The sequence below is a fragment of the Patagioenas fasciata genome, chromosome 15 (assembly GCF_037038585.1).
Source record: "Patagioenas fasciata isolate bPatFas1 chromosome 15, bPatFas1.hap1, whole genome shotgun sequence".
In the NCBI taxonomy this organism is placed as follows: domain Eukaryota; kingdom Metazoa; phylum Chordata; class Aves; order Columbiformes; family Columbidae; genus Patagioenas; species Patagioenas fasciata.
Window position 1 is genome coordinate 1,250,789 of NC_092534.1, and position 19,070 is coordinate 1,269,858.

The 19,070-nt window shown below is 42.1% G+C and overlaps 1 protein-coding gene across 1 annotated transcript; it reads left to right on the forward strand.

The window, feature by feature from the left end:
* The first annotated feature begins 39 nt into the window (after positions 1-39).
* Positions 40-18,241, forward strand: ERCC4 (ERCC excision repair 4, endonuclease catalytic subunit). The gene is made up of 11 exons (XM_065850891.2): positions 40-234; positions 1,185-1,365; positions 5,722-5,917; positions 6,744-6,951; positions 7,934-8,114; positions 8,460-8,588; positions 9,131-9,241; positions 10,386-10,977; positions 12,178-12,270; positions 12,942-13,054; positions 15,136-18,241. The coding sequence occupies exons 1-11, from the start codon at positions 40-42 to the stop codon at positions 15,867-15,869; spliced, it is 2,733 nt and encodes a 910-aa protein (XP_065706963.1). The 3' UTR covers positions 15,870-18,241.
* Positions 18,242-19,070: the final 829 nt, after the last annotated feature.

Below are 19,070 nucleotides of genomic sequence, written 5' to 3' on the forward strand. Positions count from 1 at the left end.
GCCCCACTCCAGCAGGGGGCGCCGCCTCGGCTGCCGCGCATGCGCCGCCGCCCTGCGGCCATGGCGGCGCTGCTGGAGCACGAAACGCAGATCTTCCTGGAGCTGCTGCAGCAGGACGGGCTGCTCGTCTGCGCCCGCGGGCTCGGCCTCGACCGCCTGCTGCTGCGCTTCCTGCGCCTCTACTGCGAGCCTGCCAGCTTGGTGCTGGTGCTCAACACCGGCCCCGCCGAGGAGGTGAGCGGGGTCCTGCGCCGGCCTGTGCCCGCTCCGCTTCTTCTCCCGCGCCCGCCGCGCCGCCCGGGTTTGGCGGGAGCGGCCCTGGCGGTGCCCCAGGCCGGGTGAGGGGCCGGGGGGGCGGTGAGGGGCAGTGAGGGCTGGAGAGGGGCCTGGTGGGGGCCGGGAAGGGGCCGGTGAGGGGCCGGGCGGGCAGCGGGTCCCGTCCTGTCCGCTGCGCCCCGGGCTTTGCGCTTCCTGAGAAGAAGTTGTCAGACCGGACGCGTTTGGGATCAGATCGAGGCCCGAATTTCTACTCATGCAGCACGATGGTGTCCTAGTAGTAATAACGAGATTAAATAACCTTATCTACGTAACCTGTAAATAGCAGAAGTCACTGAGTAGCCAGCGGGCAGAAAGGAGTGAAACTTGCAGGCAGGTTTGTCCTGTTTGTACAGAAGATGCTGCTGGGTTTTGCCTGGGACCAGCGAGAACTCCCCCCATCAGGAGGTGAAGTCCTGGGGATTTTTTGTAGTGACCTGAGGTGAATAAATCTCACAGCTGTAGTTCAGAAGGTTAAGCTTGATGTGTGTGCCCTACCTGCTGCTGTTGTCCTTGGTAGCCGGTGAGTGGACTAAACAACGACCTCCTCCCAAATTCTCTGTTAAGTCAGTATTAAAATTGCCTATTATCTGAAAAAGAGCTATTAAAATATAAGAAAATGTTTAAGTATTGTGTAGCTAGTACTGAGGATACGTAAATTTTTAGATCATCCTGGATGTGTCTGAAAATGAACAAAGCATACCTAAGCAGAAAAAAATAATGATAGTTCTGACCTCCTTAGGTAGTATCTTATACTATCGTGCTTTTAATGTCTTTTCAATAGCTTCTCAAAATTACCAGAGTATGTATAATTAAAGTTTCATCACTTATCACAATGAAGTGTTGCATTTTTATTGTGTTTGGTTTAGGAGTATTTTATTGATCAGCTGAGGTCAGACGGAGTTGTTCATCTTCCTCGGCGTGTTACCAATGAAATTGCAAACAATACTCGATATGAATTTTACACACAAGGAGGAGTCGTCTTTGCAACGAGTCGAATCCTTGTGGTAGATTTCCTTACCGACAGAATTCCTGCAAACCTTATTACTGGTAAGAGTTTAATGAAATAAAAGTGAGGCTGTTCTGTTTGAAAATACACAAAGCTTAGTTCTGTAAGAAGAGTTCTACTGACTGGTATTGGGCTGAAGAAGTATTCCTTTTTTTCCCCACAAAGACTGAGATAAAATGAGTAGATATGTAGTTTGTTTGTTTGGGGTTTTTTAGTTGTTTTCTTTGCTCCAAACTAGTTTGCTTGACTTAATCATACAATTTGAAAACATCCACGTTGTTTTTAGATATTGGATCACGCATTTGTATGGCTTTCTGATATCAGTAGCTGGCTACAAAACACGTGAGCAGTTGAACTATGCCCTTGGCATAAAAAACTATAAAATTCAGACTGGCATTCAAAGGTGAATAATTGAACTTGATGAAATAGCGTCCTGTGGTCTATAGGACACTGGCCTGTGATTAAAACTGATTTTAGATGCTATGTTTTATCAACAATGCACACTACCTGTTTTTTGCATGAACAAACTTCTGATGCCTTTTCCCATAAAAAAATAGCAGTATCTTACTAATCTTTGTCTGGACACACCTTGGACGCTATCTGAATAGCAGTATTTTGAAGTAATGCTGTAACTATCCTTGTAAGGATGTTGGGAATAGTTTGGGACCTTTTTTGTTGTTATGTAGGAGTTATACATGAAAGATGTGTTTTCCTCTCATGTTCTGTTCCCTTACTCCCCCAACCACTGCTACTTCTATGTTCTTGTCTAAGCTAGAAACCCTGTTACAGCCTGGAGAGCTAATAAAATAGATATCGAAGAGCCAGGAATATAAGAATATTTTACTGCTATTTTTTAACATCTTAATGGGTATATATAACTGAATATTGAATGCTTAGAAGAATGTAAGTTTCTGCTTCAGAAACTGTATCCTCTTTTAGTCAATGTATGACAAGCTCTGATCTGTGAAACAGTTCGAACAATTTTATGCTGGAGCCAAAGTACACCAGATTTGTCAGTTCTGGTATTTCTAGGTTAGAAATGTGAACACATTTTCTGGGCAACCTACTTTAGTTTCTCATCTTCCCTGTGGCTGCTTCCTCTCGACCTTTTTGCCCTATCAAAGAGAAAGGACAAAAAAAAAAAAAAAAAAAAAAAACCCAAACTCCAAACAAACAAAAACCACCACCATTGGACTTAGCCAGTATGAAAAGAAGAAATACATAGAAGATTTGAAAAATAGCCCTGTCCTAGGATGATAGAATGACAGTTATACTAGTTTTTGCGTTGCCACTAGAGGTCAGTGTGCCAGCAGCCTCGACAGACCTGCTGCATTTAAAATGTGGGTAACACCGAGTTCTGTTGGAAACGCATGTTATCTGTGTGTGAAAGTGTACAACAAAAGCTTGTAATAGTGTTTCTTGAAGAGTTACCATGAACATACTTTACTTTTTTTTATTTTGCTAGCTGTTATAAATGTTTATAAAATCGGTGTAAAGTCATGTGTGAATTAACATCTGGTGAACTCATAAATTCACCTAAATGAAGGTCAGAAATGATCACTGCAGTAAAGAGCTATTATTCCTGGTGCTTTTGGGCAGACAGAAATGATATACTTAATAGCACAACAAAACTGGTGCAAGGTGCTGTAGTAAAGTGTGGCAAGTTGTTTCTGGCAGGGCTTACACAGCACTATGAGCTCACTTCAAAGCAGGAATATTGACTGAAAGCAGGGAGGCATTGGGGTAAACACAGTATCTGTGTCTCCTGTAAGGTCCTTGCAGAGTCACAAGACAAACTGGAGGATGTTTAGAAATCAGTGTGATTATTGTTATCACAGTATCACAGTATCACAGTATGTTTGGGATTGGAAGGGACCTCAAAAGATCATCTAGTCCAATCCCCCTGCTGGAGCAGGAACGCCTAGGTGAGGTCGCACAGGAAGGTGTCCAGGCGGGCTTTGAATGTCTCCAGGGAAGGAGACTCCACAGCCTCCCTGGGTAGCCTGTTCCAGTGCTCTGTTACCCTCACTGAGAAGAAGTTCTTTCTCAAATTTAAGTGGAACCTCTTGTGTTCCAGCTTGATCCCATTGCCCCTTGTCCTATCATTGTTTGCCACTGAGAAGAGCCTGAAAAATTTGCTTCATAGGAGAGATGCAAGAATATCTACACAGAAAAATACCTTGTAGTGGGTTATTCCATGACTTGATCATGAATGGTAGCAGTTACAAAGAATTCATTTTCTTATAAATGCTTTTTAATTTACAAAGCAAAAGCATATCAAAAACAATGGCTGGGTGCTGAGTTGAAGAAACTTGTTACAGAAGTGAAACACACTGTAAGTTTGACTTCTGTAGGTACAGTGTAAAACCTGTGATGTTTGATGTCCTTTGCTGCCGTTTTTGAAAGGCATTTATTATTCACTGGAAGCCGTGAACAGATAAAAGTACCACTGAGGCCTCAGTTCACTGTGGGGGAGGGGGTGAAAAAAATGTGATGTGCTATTTAGCACAATTAGACGTGAGAAAAAATAAGGCTTGGTTTTAACACGGCTTGGCTGAGTGAAGTGCAAATCCTGGAAGTGTTCACCTCAAGCACTTAATGTAGTTAAACTATTGTTTCACTTTCTCTGTACTAAAACAGATCTTTTTTTCTTAACACACCCATAGCCATGAAGGAAATTGGAGGTGTACTCACACAGTTGATGGTTCTTTCTGTCCTCCAGTGTGAACATGAATATCAGAAGGTGTAGAAAAGCAAAATAAATGTATTCAGTAGTTCTTTGATTATGTAAACACTTGAACTATTGCCAGTGAAACGTACTTGACAAGTCTGTAATTCCAGAACTTCTCTAACAAAATAATTTGAATATCACAATCTTGAACATACCAAATTTTCTTTGTTGCAAAAATGTGTCTTGCATTTCCTTTTACCCTTTTAAAAAGGCTCAAGTTTTGCCTTAGGAGTAAAGAATTTTCTAAGATCACCGAATGGACTGGGTTGGAAAAGCCCTCAGAGATCATCCAGTCCAACCCTTGATCCAACTCCAGTCCATTGACCAGACCAATCTCAGTTTACAAACTTCCAGGGCCGGTGAGTCCAGCACCTCCTTGGGCAGCCATTCCAATGCTGACCACTCTCTCTGCACAGAATTGCTTTCTAATCTCCAGCCTCGATTTCCCCTGGCGGAGTTGAAGCCCATGGCCCCTTGTCCTATTGCTGACTGCCTGGGAGAAGAGCCCAATCCCCCCTGGCTAGAACTGCCCTTCAGGTCGTTCTAGAGAGTGCTGAGCTCACCTCTAAGCCTCCTCTGCTCCAGACTGAACAAGCCCAGCTCCCTCAGCCTCTCTCCACAGGGCTTGTGTTCAAGTCCCTTCCCCAGTGTGACCTCCCCAATGCAGAGCACAGGGGAAGGATCACTGCCCTTGTCCTGCAGACCACGCTGGTTTGGATACAGGACAGGACACCATTGGCCTTCTTGGCCACCTGGGCGCACTGTTGGCTCCTGTTGAGCTTCCTGTCCATCAGTCCCCAGGTCCCTTTCTGCCTGACTGCTCTCCAGCCACTCTGTGCCAGCCTGGAGCGCTGCAGGGGGTTGTTGTGGCCAAAGTGCAGCATCCGGCACTTGGCCTTGGTGAATGGGCCCATTGGATTCGACCCATTTTTCCAGTCTATCCAGATCCCTCTGCAGAACCCTCCTGCCTTCCAGCAGGTCGACACTCCCCCCCAACTTGGTGTCATTAGCAAATTTGCTGATGATGGTCTCAATCCCCTCATCTAAATCATCAATCAAGATGTTGAACAGGACTGGACCCAACACTGACCCCTGGGGACACCACTAGTGACTGGCCGCCAGCTGCATGCAGCCCCATTCACCAGCACTCTCTGGGCCCGGCCCTCCAGCCAGTTCTGAACCCAGCAGAGAGCGCACTTGTCCAAGCCATGGGCTGCCAGCTTTTGCAGGAGTATATGATGGGAGACAGTGTCAAAGGCTTTGCTGAAGTCTAGATAGACCACATCTACAGCTTTCCCCTCATCCACCAGCTGGGTCACCTTATCATAAAAGGAGATCAGGTTGGTCAGACAGGATAAGAAGTCCTGCACAAGTTTGGGGTTTGGTTTGTTTGTTCTGGTTTTGTGTTGGTTTGTGTTGTGTTTGGGTGTTGCTAAAGATGTATCATTAACCCAGTTCTGTTATTTGGGGATTCTGCGATACTGAAACTGTGGAATTGCTTGGTTTGAACTCTGCAAAGTTTATCCAGCCATCACTTCAGAAGAATTAAATTGCTATTGTACTTTATTTAAGAAGAAATGTTAAAATAATAAGAGTTTTGAGGAAGAAATCTATACAAAATTGGAGCTTTCTTTACTTGCAACTTGAAAACCTTTTATTTTGCCAGGCATTTTGGTATACAAAGCGCACAGAATCATTGAGTCCTGTCAGGAAGCATTTATCTTGCGACTTTACCGCCAGAAGAATAAGGAAGGCTTCATTAAAGCTTTTACAGATAATGCAGTTGCATTTAACACTGGCTTTTGCCAGGTGGAAAGAGTGATGAGAAATCTTTTTGTCAGGAAACTTTATCTGTGGCCAAGGTAAGGCACCTATTTACTTCATTGGAGAGTTAAACGTAAAAGAAAGATGAAGGCTGTTACAAAGGGTTCCAGAGAAGATGAGGTGTATGCAGCCACACTGCGAATCTGTGTTCCCTCTTGTATTCCAAAACAGATTGCATCTGGTTTTTGACAGAAGTGGTCTTACAGATGTTAAATTTCTCTAAGTATTTTTCAAAGTAGACCAAAGTTAAATCTGTAAACAGCTGAACTCTATGGTATAGCTCTCCTTCTAGGCAATAGAAATCACAGCAGAAAGTTACATTGCTAATAATTTAAGAAAAACTACACTTATTAAACAGCTTTTACTTAAGCCATGAAGTAGCAAGAATAGAGTCTGTCAGTTGTGCCATTCATGGAGGTGTTTGTTTCCAACTGGCATGAAACTCCGTGGTCTCTTTCTACTTGTCGTTGGAAGCCACGAACATGGCAGGATCTGCTAGTGGATCCATGTGATTCCAAAGCATTTACAGACCCTTTCCACTTTCTCTTTTACAAGGTTTTTTTTGTTTAATAGTTGTTACGTGTAATAATGATGTAGAATCCAGTGCAGCAGTTTCCCGCAGGTGATTCACCAGCACTGTGGGTTTGCATCACTAGAATGACCAGAGTTATAATTGTGGCATAGGCGGTTATCTGAGGCTGCTCACAGGACTGCAGTATTCGCACAGTGGAAACTGATTTATTTTGCAATTAACTTACTTGTTTACATTTCAAACAAGCATAATTGTAGTTTATACAAAGTTTTGAATAATTGCAGGTCAAGCAAACCACCCATGTAAATCCTAATACGCTGTTTTCCTCTCAGATTTCATATAGCAGTGAACTCATTTTTAGAGAAGCATAAACCTGAAGTGGTGGAAATCCACGTGTCGATGACCCCTGCAATGCTTGCTATCCAGACTGCAATCCTGGACATTTTGAACGCGTGCCTGAGGGAACTCAAACGTTACAATCCAGCTCTTGAAGCAGAAGATCTATCTTTAGAAAATGCTATTGGTAAAGCTTTTGACAAGGTAACTGTTTTGATAGTTTTGCTGTGTCTAACTACAGGGATGTAGATTTTCACACTGTCTACCATGCAAACAAAAGTATTATTTGTAAAATAAAGAACGATCAACAACTGAGTATTCTCCCATGACATGTTTATTTCTGGTACAAGGAGAGAGACTGTTCATCTGTAGTAGTGATGGCGCAGTTGCCAGGAGGGATTTTGGTGTATTTGTATTATTGTTCTTCATTTCCAAAGTCCCTGCAGTAAGAACATCCTGATTCGTGGTGTGTATAAAGATGGCCGATTTCAGCTCAGAATACTGCAGAGATAACTATGCAGTTATTTCCACACAACCCCCTTGGTTTTTTCTTCTTGAATTTCCTGCCTGCAGTTTTTCTTTTCCCTAGTAGCAGCACTGTATACAATATATAACATGCACATGCATGCATCTGTCATATCTTTTAATTCTAACATATGCCATTTATTGTGTGTGCTTTATTTTTGGCAGATGTGCAATGTTTAGTGTATAAAAGCTTTCTGTAGGGTAAAATTGGAAACTTCAGCCATCATAGTGAAACGTGGTTATTTGCTACTCATGATTTAATCTTGATGTGAGCCCTTCTGTACTGTAAATATTTTGAAGTATTTTTCTTCTGCTCTGTAGGTTGCATGTCTGCATGGTATTATTTTGAAAATTCGATACTAAAGGTGCAGGCCAGAACCAGTGAAATAAGGGTATTTTTTATTGTATGGGAAGAAAAGCACTGAAAGCACTAAGTGATATACATCTGCTAATTGTTGAAATGTTTTACATAAAGGCATCTATATAATTTTAACTTTGCAAAAAATGATTGCTTATCAAAACAAATACCTCACAATCACATCTTGAATTGGATATGTTTATTAACTTTGATATAGTGGCATTCCCTAAAAAGGTAAAAAAAAAAATCTTGGTTAATATACTATATATTTGACATAGTGAACTTTTCAATTTATATTTCCAGACAATACGTCACTATTTAGATCCTCTCTGGCATCAGCTTGGAGCTAAGACAAAATCTTTGGTCCAGGATTTGAAGATACTGCGTACTTTGCTACTGTACCTAACTCAGTATGATTGCATCACTTTCCTTAATCTTCTGGAGTCACTGAAAGCAAGTGAAAAAGCTTTCGGTGAAAATTCAGGTAAATGCTGAATAACCATACAAGTTAATGGGTGACACAGGGAAATGTTGACATTTTTAATTAACATTCCCGAGCATAAGAAGGTATCTAATTAGGTTTTATATAACCAGCCATAAGGACGTAGGTTTTTATTGACAGATAATGCTTTCATCTTCCCACTTAACTGCTGTTACTTAACAGTGTGAGATTCGCATCACAGTTCTGTCTTGCGTTAATCTAGTAATTACACAGCAGGCAGGTAACACGGATATTCCAGAGGAGAGGTTGGGGCTTTTTTACTGGAAAGAGTTGAAACGTATACACATTGCAAAAGTCAAACTACTGCTGCTTTCTTTTCCTCTTCAGGTTGGCTGTTTCTGGACTCCAGCACTTCAATGTTTGTCAATGCTCGAGCTCGAGTTTATCGCATTGCAGATGAGAAACTGAATCAGAAAGGCAAAGTCCCTGAAAAAAGTGATGCAAAGAAGGAAAATGGTACTGATCATTCCTAATCTTGAGAGTGTCACACGATTTCAAACGCTCTGCGTATTATTGCTTGTGCTATGATTCCCTGCATGATCATACACAGCTCAAGATCTCAATCTGTTAGCTGGGATAAGCTTTTTAGTTCAAAAAGCATATAATAAAGAGCGAAAAACAGTCACAAAGAAGTAAGGGGTTCTAAGCTTGCTCAGAGGATCATTGGGAGAGATTCTATGGAATTGTTCTGGAACTACATTGGTGTTTAGCTTGACCTCTTTTATTTTATGTGAAGGGGTAGGAGGCTGCTGTTGCTTTTATCAAAAAATATATTCAGGAGTTTCAGAGCTGAAGAATGAGTATTTTAATTTTTTGCTTCACTAAAGCACCATTTTTACATGTTTCTGTCCAACCCATTAGCATAACAAGTTGCACGTGTAGGCTGCTGAATATCGTATTTGCCAACAACCATCATGCCGTTGACATCTAACCACTAATCTAAAGTTCTGAAGGGTATTTTGGCTGTGGGAGCTGTGTTCACTCTTTCTTTGTTTCAGAACTGAAAAGGGAACTGGTTCTAGAAAGTAACCCCAAATGGGAAGCCTTGAGAGAAGTACTGAAAGAGATTGAAAATGAGAATAAGAACAGTGAAGAGCTTGGTGGTCCAGGTGAGAAAACACTAAAGGATGTGAATTTTCACAGTACATCCAGCCTTCTACGTGACTTTGGAGAGAAGGAGCCTAACTCTTTACTGTAGTTTATTAAAGAGCCTGTTTTAATAGTTTCTGGACTTAAGACAACTTTATTTATATGTGTACATATACTATGCAAAACTAAATAGTTTTACATAAGCTCCTCTTTAGTTCTTGTTCTAAAAGAGAAATGCTGTTACTTGCTATGCAATGCTGTTTAGGAAAGAACATGTATTCTTACTAAAAGACATTTTAACTTACATTTCAATATTGTATTGATACCTTAGTCTCAAAATCAATAAAACTAATAAGGTGGACATCTGTAATAATCAAGGTACCGTTCACTGGTTTCTCAAGTTAATGTTAAAAAAAGAAATGGGGATTCTGTCTTGTGCCCTTTCCATCTCTCACATTCTTCCCATGGACCTGAAAATTGGCTTCTCCAGGAGAAGCTGCTAAATGGGCTAGAAAGTAGAAGGCAAGTGTGTTTCTAACTAACAGCTTTGCTGCCTTTCCTATTTTAGGGCTTTTCATCTCCTGAAATTTCACCAAGTTTTATTTTAGGAAATAGTAAGGGTAAAAAAGCGCTCTTTTCTCCCACCCCCAGTGTTCTGACTCTGGATGAGAACTGGCGCTCTCACCTGCTGTTGGAGGAGTTACTCTGAGTCAGCTTCTGGAAAGTTGTTATTCAAGGCCCACAAATGTCAATAATACTGTGTGAAACATGTATTTTTTTAGACTCTTCAACACAACTGACGAAGGCTTTAAATTAAAATGGTCTAAATTATGTTCTTACTTATTCCACGTTAATTGTCAGTATGTTTCAATACGTGCTGTATCTGCCTCGCTTCAGATGCTCAAAAGGAAAACCTCACTAATTTTTATAGTGTAAGAATGACAAATGCTGAACTTGCATTAAGCTTCCCTAACCTTGTTTGATACAAAACTTCACGCAATTTAGACTCCCTGGAAGTCCAGAGCAACTGTGACAACCAGACTGATGGCGTTTGACAGGCGTGTGTCAGGAACGTTGAAAACCGTTTGCTCTAGAGATGTCTTGTAGCTGAGTGAGAAGTACAGCCGAACAGATAATAAACATGATATTGTTTCTTGACTGCAGGGCAAGTGCTTATTTGTGCCAGTGATGACCGAGCCTGTGCACAGCTCAGGGAGTGTATTATTGCTGGAGCAGAAGCTTTTTTAACAAGACTGTACAACAAAACCTTCGGAAAGGATGAGAAAGCTGCGGAAGTGTGGATTACGGACAGAAAAGCCGTCAAGTCCAAAGGAAATGCCAGAGCAGACACCGGGCCTCAAGCCAAGAAAGCCAAGCTCGCCGCTGCTTCAAAACAAAATAAAAACAAGAAACAGCAAGAGCGGACCATAATCCAAATGATAGGGAAAGCTGAGGAGGAAAAGAAAGAGGAGTTAGAGGCAGAAGACAACAAACAGTTAAGCAGTAGCCCAGAAAGTAATACCAAAGAGACCATTCCTGAAGATTTCCATGTGAACTTACCCTCGGATTGTTACTACGGCATTTTCAAGGACCCACTCACAATTATTCATCCGTTGCAGGGTTGCACTGATCCCTATGCACTCACTCGGGTTCTGCACGAAGTAGAACCAAGATACGTTGTGTTATACGATGCAGAACTGACCTTTGTTCGGCAGCTGGAGATCTACAAGGCGAGCAGGCCTGGGAAGCCTTTGAGGCAAGTTCACTGGATCATGGCAATTTCTTAAGTCCTAGAATTAACACACTTTACTTACTACAGTTGTAACACCATTTATTTGCATATGAAATTATTGCCTCTTGAATTATAATGCTTTTTACTTTAATCACCTCATGAAAATTATTTGCATAAATTTAGCAGACCACTTGCAATGTTGCAGTCAAACATTTGTATATATGCAACAGAACCGAAAATGGACATCAGTTTGGCAGTATTTAGTGTGTCTGTACTTAGCATGCAGGTAAGGACTCTAGTGCAGGTATAAATAACAGAACTCACAAAGTATATTGCATGAGGATAGTTACTGCGTTATTTGTACATTTTATTAATTGCCTAATGAGCATGTGTTGTATCTACCTCTAGCATCATATTCCCACAGTTCAGAGCGAGAAAATCAGATACAGTCATGCAAGTGAGGGTTAGGAGATGCAGCGCATGGAAAACATAATAGGAATAAAATCATGGAATGGTTTGGGTTGGAAGGGACCTTAAAGCTCATCTGGTGCCAGCCCTGCCATGGGCAGGGACACCTTCCACAGCTGGGCCTGCCCGCCCTGCAGACCCTTCCCGTCTGTCAATGTGTGTAACACCTCCCTTAAAACGTGTTGAAAAAAATGACTGCGCTGAAAAGCCATAGGCAATTAATTCCTTAAGGTAATTATTGATTCTGTTATGTTCCGTATAAATCCCCATTTGTGGAATAAAACTTCAGTGGCTGGTGCATTCATCTCTATGAGATAAATGACAGCTTGTTCTTTGCAGAACCTGCTATTTCCTTGTACAAATACATCATTTTAAACCTTGGCTGCTGCTGTTCCTAACCCAGGATGATTGCAGACTCTTTAGTTTGTTACATATATTCCACTGGGAAGATTTTAAACCCAGTAAGAAGTCACTTCTCCATTATCCCTGTTCTGTGTCCTTACTGAACGGTGACTGAACCTCAGTCGGCGCTGGTTGGATCGCGGAGTCCCCGTGAGTGTCTGCGTGGGGACGCAGGAGCGCTGGCTGCGGGAACTCCTGCTGCTGATTGTGGAATAGAGTTACAGAAAAACGTCGTGGTTTTTCACTTGTCAGGCACTTACTGTTACGAATCTTAATTGTTGTTTGTGGGCATTTTTAATTGAATATGAATTTTTGTGGTTTTTCTTTTTTTTTTCCTCCCCTCCAACCCTCCAGGGTTTATTTCCTCATATATGGGGGCTCAACAGAAGAGCAGCGCTACCTCACAGCTCTGAGAAAGGAGAAGGAGGCCTTTGAAAAACTCATTCGGTAACAAAATCAGTTTACTGCCTTTATTATTGTTACATCGGTTACATTTTAAATAGAGTGGAGTTCTTAACTCTGTGAAGGCTTTAAATAAACTCTTAATTCAATTGCATTTCAGATGTTGAGCTTTCCCACTGAAAATCAACAGACAGTCAAAACCTTTTCAAAGCACCTGATATTTTACTTACTAATTTGGGGGAGGGGTTAATATTAAATTTCAAAGGCTAAACAGCACCACTTGTATTTTTTCCTAATTGTCTATGAATTTCATTTCTGGAAATGTGTTTTGGTCCGCAGGTAGCATTTCTTGGAAGATATTTCTAAGTTGTTTTGGGGAACAACAAAATCATTTTTACATAAGACAGTGTTTTTCCTGACGGTGTCTTCTCACCAGGTTGTACTGCTGTCACTAGTTGATAGTCCCTTTGTTTCATATGCCCTGAGACGTTCCAAAAATAAATCAGATGGTAACAAGTGCTAACAAAAATAAAAATTGAAAATGAAAATATTGCATATAGCCCAGCAACCTGGAAAAAAGTAGTACATGGCATTTCTGATCAGATTTGCATTAAGTATTAAACTACATATAATTTTGCATCTGCCTGAAGGTTATGAAATTATTTTGATCTATTTTTCTCATGTAATTGTGGGTGTTGGTGTTTGTGGGTCCTTAGAGAGAAGGCTGGCATGGTTATTCCTGAAGAAAGAGAAGGAAGAGATGAAACGAACTTGGACCTGACCAGAGATGCTAAACCTGCCTCTGCTGCTGCCGACACGCGCAAAGCAGGTGAGCGGCTCCTCAGGGTGCTTCGCAGCTGTGAGCCTGGCAAAACCTGTAACTTGTGTTTAAATCTGTCCAAAGTGTCTGGGTCATAGGCACGGTGCAAACTGACCATGCGGTCTTGGTGGTACGGAAACATTATCCATCCATTATCCATTATTCCATCGACTTCTGTGCAATGACAATTGTCACAGAGGCCCCCCGAGGTTCATTTAAGGGACAGCAGGGTCCAAACCAACTTGTATTAAACTGGTGAGAAACAGGGTTTAGCACTCCAAAAGTGACTTGAATACAGGTTTGGATATCGGTTGAGGAAAATTATGAAGGGGCAGCAACTAATCCAACAGGAGGTCCACAGAGTGCATGCACGTGGCTTCACCAAAACAATGCCGGAGCCGTCCCTGAGTCCGGGAAGAGTCCACACTGCCTGAACACGGTGTGGGGTTATTTCAAAGGGATACACGTACTCGTAGTGAGTACGGAAAGTGTACACTCGCGATTCTGCGAGGGTAAATTTATAATACACTCGCAATCCTGCGAGGAGAAATACACGTGCAAATGTGCACGGAATATTACACGTGCTTATGTGGAAGCACGGGAGGAAAATACACCCACGATTCTGCAAGGATTGATTTATACACGTGCTTGTATTGAGCACGGAAAGTACGTGTGCAAATGTGCACGGAAAGTATAAATCCACGTGCAAATGTGCACGGAAAGCAGATACACTGGCAATCCTGCGAGGGTTAATTTACTCCCACCCGTGGCGCAAGGCAAGCGGAGTCTCCGTCCCGGGGGGGCAGTGGCTCCTGGCGGCAGCGGCTCAGCTCGGAACTCCAAGAGATCCGCGCAAGGGGCGGAGTCTCGACGAGAATCCCGTTTTATAGCCTGATCAGACCTGACTGTGGGCATTCCAGAAGCTTCTCTGCACCCCCACACTGGCTGTGGGTGCCCCTGAAGCCTCCAAACATCCCTCACACTGGCCGTGGGCGCCCAGTGGCTCCCTGGCCCCTCGATGCTCCCTTCTCCTAACGGCCCTGGCCAGGGGCTCTGGGGCCAAACAAAAGCAGCTGTCAGCCTCAAACAGCAGAGAGAGAGGGAGATGTGTCTGCTCCTTCCACGATGAAGGAGGGAGGGGGAGAGAGGGAGTTTGCATTCTGCCACACAATGAATCGTGTTTCTCATTGAAAAGCAAACATAGTTTAGTGAAGCATTTTACCATTAAGACAGATACACCGGGATTGTTTCTAGGCAGTTGCTGGTTATGGACTGTCTAGTATTGCTTGCAGGGAGGTGCAGAGACATTAAAACATGAGAACTGAAGCCTGCAGACAGTCAGAGGTGGTGCTGTCCTTGAGCCAGTAGACGCTGGAGACTCCTTTTGGTCATGGCAAAACAGCTTGCCTGGGGAACACCTGCAGATTGGGGGTTTGTCTGCTTGCTGTGAAATCAAGCATCCTTTTTCTTCTGTTGCAGTTGTAACCACATCTTTGTTCCTTTCCTCTGACATGTGTACTTCATCTTACAGTTCTGCCTCTCTTCGCTTTGCTGTCATTTTTGGAATCCTGCTCTCCTTTGCCATATGCGCTCTCATCTTTGTTGTTCTTTTGTGTCATCTTTTGTGGCCTTGATGCTTCAGTTTCTTCATGTGATCTGTAGAGCTAAAGTACAACTCCTACAAGAAAATGCCATATTTCTGTGGGAAACAGCTGGAAGTAAAAAGGGCCAGTTTTGTTATCTTGTTTTGCAGGCAACTTTTTAAATATTTTCCTGATGTATTTAAATTATTTTCATCTGCAGTTTAGCGTATTTCACTGTCACATATACAAAGATTATAGCAGGTAGCATGATTGTTCTCTTAAACAGCGGAGCATGCTCCATGAACTACTGTATATAATTAGACATCAGATTTTTCTCTATAACAGTGAAAAACTAAATAAGGTCTGGATTTATGATACTGCTGAATTTGAAATATAATTTGAGGTGTCAAGTTCATGCATTACAGAAGCATTGGCAGCACACAGGAAGTATACAAGCAGAGTCAGGAGTCACAAGCGTTATTTACTTGTATTCATTTTGCTCTGTAGGTGGACAGGAACAGAAGAGTGTTCAGCAAACTGTAATAGTGGATATGCGGGAGTTCCGGAGCGAGCTGCCGTCACTGATTCACCGGCGCGGTATCGACATCGAGCCGGTCACTTTGGAGGTTGGAGATTATATTTTAACTCCTGATATCTGTGTAGAGCGGAAAAGTATCAGTGATCTGATTGGTTCCTTAAACAACGGCAGGCTGTATACACAGTGCGTTTCTATGTCCCGTTACTATAAGCGACCGATCCTCCTGATTGAGTTTGATCCTAACAAACCCTTCTCCTTGATTCCACGAGGCTCTCTGCATCAGGAAATTTCCAGTAACGATGTTACTTCTAAACTAACTCTTCTAACGCTCCATTTCCCGAAGTTACGGATCCTGTGGTGTCCCTCTCCCCACGCCACTGCTGAACTGTTTGAAGAGTTAAAACAAAACCATCCCCAACCCGACGCGGAAACAGCAATGGCCATCACGGCAGATTCTGAAATCCTTCCCGAGTCAGACAAGTATAACCCCGGTCCTCAAGACTTTCTATTAAAAATGCCAGGAGTTAATGCCAAAAACTGCCGTGCCATCATGAACCACGTGAAAAGCATTGCAGAGCTAGTGACGCTGTCAAAGGACCAACTCGCCAAAATTTTGGGTAATGCTGCAAATGCCACGCAACTCTTTGAGTTTATTCACCTGACCTACGAAGAGGCAATGGCGAAAGGAACAAGCAGAAGGTGACTCATGGGCTTGTTCAGCGTGGGGCGCAGATAAGCTTTTCTTGCATGGTACTTTGGCAAAGTGCATGAAATGGTTTAACAAATGCCCTCTAAGATACCCAGCTCTTTCTTGCTAATGCTGTTCCATCTGTTTTAACATTTGAGTGAATTATTACCGAAGGCAAGTTTCAAGAGGGAAAAAATGATTTTAATAGAGAAATGCAAATGATTTTTATTAAAGGATAAAAAGAAAAGAAGGCTACAGCACTTTAACCAACTCTCTGATACCACTCAATGAGCTAAATTAAGTTCTTCACCAAGTCCGTAAGAATTAAATGCTAAGACTAATTGGTAAAGGTGTTTCTTTTGAAAGTTATGTCTTGTTAAAGCTAAAAGTGTACTGTGTTTTAATTGGCTTTTGTGACGTGCCACATGATCTATCACTTTGCTTGTGCCATTTTTATTAATGTCTTACTCTCTGGAAACTGCCAACTTCCAGTTGACAATGACGGAGCCATTGAAAGGCATTGTGGTCTTTCGTCAGGAGTTCATGTGGAACACACTTGACTCAGTCAGGAATTTCAGAACATCATCATAAGCCTTTGGCACAGTAAAGTACAATTTTACGATATGTTCTACATTGTATTTTCTTGCTTTACTGGAAGTTACACCTTGTTTTTTTGACATTCCGAAGTCTCGATGTTGCTGGATTTTGCCAACGCCTCCCTGCGGTACAGGCGGGGTGGATTCTGCGCTGCACAGCACAGCGCCGTTCTCAGCGTGCCTTACGCTTCTAGGATGCCTTATTTCTTTTTATCAGTTTTGATAGCTCTTTCACCTTATTCACTTGAAAGTGGGAAATCATTGGGTCTATTCCTTTATACCAGAGCGTATTTCCTCTCATAAAATGCAATACTTTTTAAAGTAAGTTTTTCCAATATTGTCTTCTTTCTGTGTCCTATTGCACTTGCATTTTTATGTCTTCAGTAGACCACCTGTCAATAACCTCTGTGAAGCTACTGGAAGCTACTACTTCACCCGGAAGATGAAGTTTTTTAGCGTTCTGTGTAGCATAAAGCAGCCAAAGGTTGTGCTTTCGATAGTTGGTCACTGTGTATATCGTTATAAACATAGATTCTGCACTGAACTTTGATACAACTGTGTAAAAAACTGCTGGTGCCAGCAGGGCTGGGCCTGTGGCATTAGGTGCTAATGTATTTACATTGGCTATTTACAAAATCTTTATCTATGACGACTTGCACATATGTATTTGTACAATTCTAATGCTACCAACAGATTAATATCGTATCCATCATTCAAGGAGGAAAAATTGATGTTTCTCTATTCAAGTGCAGTAAAAACTGTCCTGTGCACTTTCAGTGTTTGCTGTGCATTTGAAGTGTGAACTATGAATTTGTTACCTTACAGTCCAGGACTGAGCTGTGACAGATTTCCAAAGTGAGCATTTTACTGCAAATGCAAATTTCAGTATTAAATACATCCATAACTAGATTTGTTCATTGTCTTGCTTGTCATTTGGCTGTATTGTTATTAGAACATTTTTATGTTTAGTGTGTCTTTTATAATCCACATCTCAGGGTTTCTATTGCCCTATATTCTAATTTATTTAATGTAAGAATTTGTCTTTTCATGAGACTTTTGCTTATTCAGAGCAATAAGGTCCAAGTTCAGGGTTGAGAACGCCTGTAAAGTGGTGCTAAGAGAGCAGAAAATCAGAGCAAGAACACAACTGTGCTGAACACAAGGCCTGTAGAGCCTGCTTCAGAAAGTGAGAGCTGAACAGCCTCTGCAAACATGTCTTGTTTTGCATTTGCATCATTAAGATGGTATACTAAGATGTATAAGGTGAAAATAAAGGCTATATGAAGAGGTTATAAGTTGTAGCTTTGTGTTACACGCTAAATCATGGTCACATAATGCAATTAAATAACTATTATTTGCTAAGTATTTATATTTGCCTTTTGTTTGTGTGTGTGTGGAATTTCTGTCAAGTTTTTTGGTATTTTTTTTTTCAACACAGGATTTGACTTTATCTTGAATTAGACCACCTGTAATATTGCTGTACGTTGTTATTGCTTCTTGGGGAATTGGCACCTGACTGTGTTGGGCTGCACGTTGGCCTGTCCTCTGGGGCAGGCGGTGCACAGAGCTGCAGGGGTCTGGTCCCCCGAAAACACCTACCCCGAAACACCCAGCCAAAGGTTCCGCTGGATGGAGGCGCAACAAGGTGTTGGGGGAATGCTGACATTCCATGGCCGCCTGGTGTTCGTCAGCTTGCTGTCATCCATGGGAATAAATTCTCTATGTGTACTTGTCATTGCTTGATGGTTTAACTTTGGGATTTTTTTATATTAAAAAGATACTGCCCTCGCTTGGGAGTGTCTCAGGTTCTTTCTTACGCGTTTCAAAGTCACTGAAGATGTGAAATCCATGGCCTTTAAAAACTGTTGGGAAATAAGTCAGTAAGTTGCTTGTTCCTGCACTTTGTCCTAGGCTTTGATTGCACAAAGCTCCTTCTAAAATAGCAATAAAACCAAAACCTCTTAGGAATAAACGCAGGTTAACATACATTAAGAAATACATTTGGCAGAGGATAGGTGATGTTGCAGTTCTGTGCTGTAGTTATCTGGGTAGCGCTCCTGGCAGTGGTGGCCCTTGGTGTTCCAGCTGCGCCTGCGGGGCGGTCGCTCCCTGTGCCCGCAGGGTTCTCTGCCTGCGCTTCCCAACCAAACAGAGCTGCTTGTGCTGCGTGAGCACCCGGAGCAGGGCTCTTCCGGTTCCACCTGTGTCCATCGCTTTTATTCATGTTTGCAAGACTTGAATGCAAAGCAGTTGAGCAGAAATCCACACTGCTTTTAAAATACACAGCTGTACTGTAAAAAATGGACTCTTAAAGTACCAAGGTTTCAATGTGAGGATTTCTGTGAACGCAAAGCTTTCTCATTTGCCAAGTACAACCACAAATAACTTTCAAAAATAAAAACTTTTGTCTCTTAAGCTTTCCTTAGTCATCCAGAATTCCAATTCTATGACTGTAGAAAAGAATCCAAAAGCAAACATCTGCCAAGAAATAGTTATTAAATGCATACATTATTTATGTGCCAAACAGCATTAAGGAATTTGTCACATGTGGGCTTACTGACCATTTTTATTTCAGGCTCCCAAAGCTGGGTGCTCGCGGGGTTCACAACCCTCTCATAAG

Bases quoted from the DNA above. Each gene is read 5' to 3' on its own strand.
- ERCC4 (XM_065850891.2), top strand. From the start codon at position 40: ATGCGCCGCCGCCCTGCGGCCATGGCGGCGCTGCTGGAGCACGAAACG. The intron at 1,366-5,721 runs GTAAGAGTTTAA...TTATTTTGCCAG, and splicing joins TCCTGCAAACCTTATTACTG to GCATTTTGGTATACAAAGCG. The intron at 10,978-12,177 runs GCAAGTTCACTG...CCAACCCTCCAG, and splicing joins AGGCCTGGGAAGCCTTTGAG to GGTTTATTTCCTCATATATG.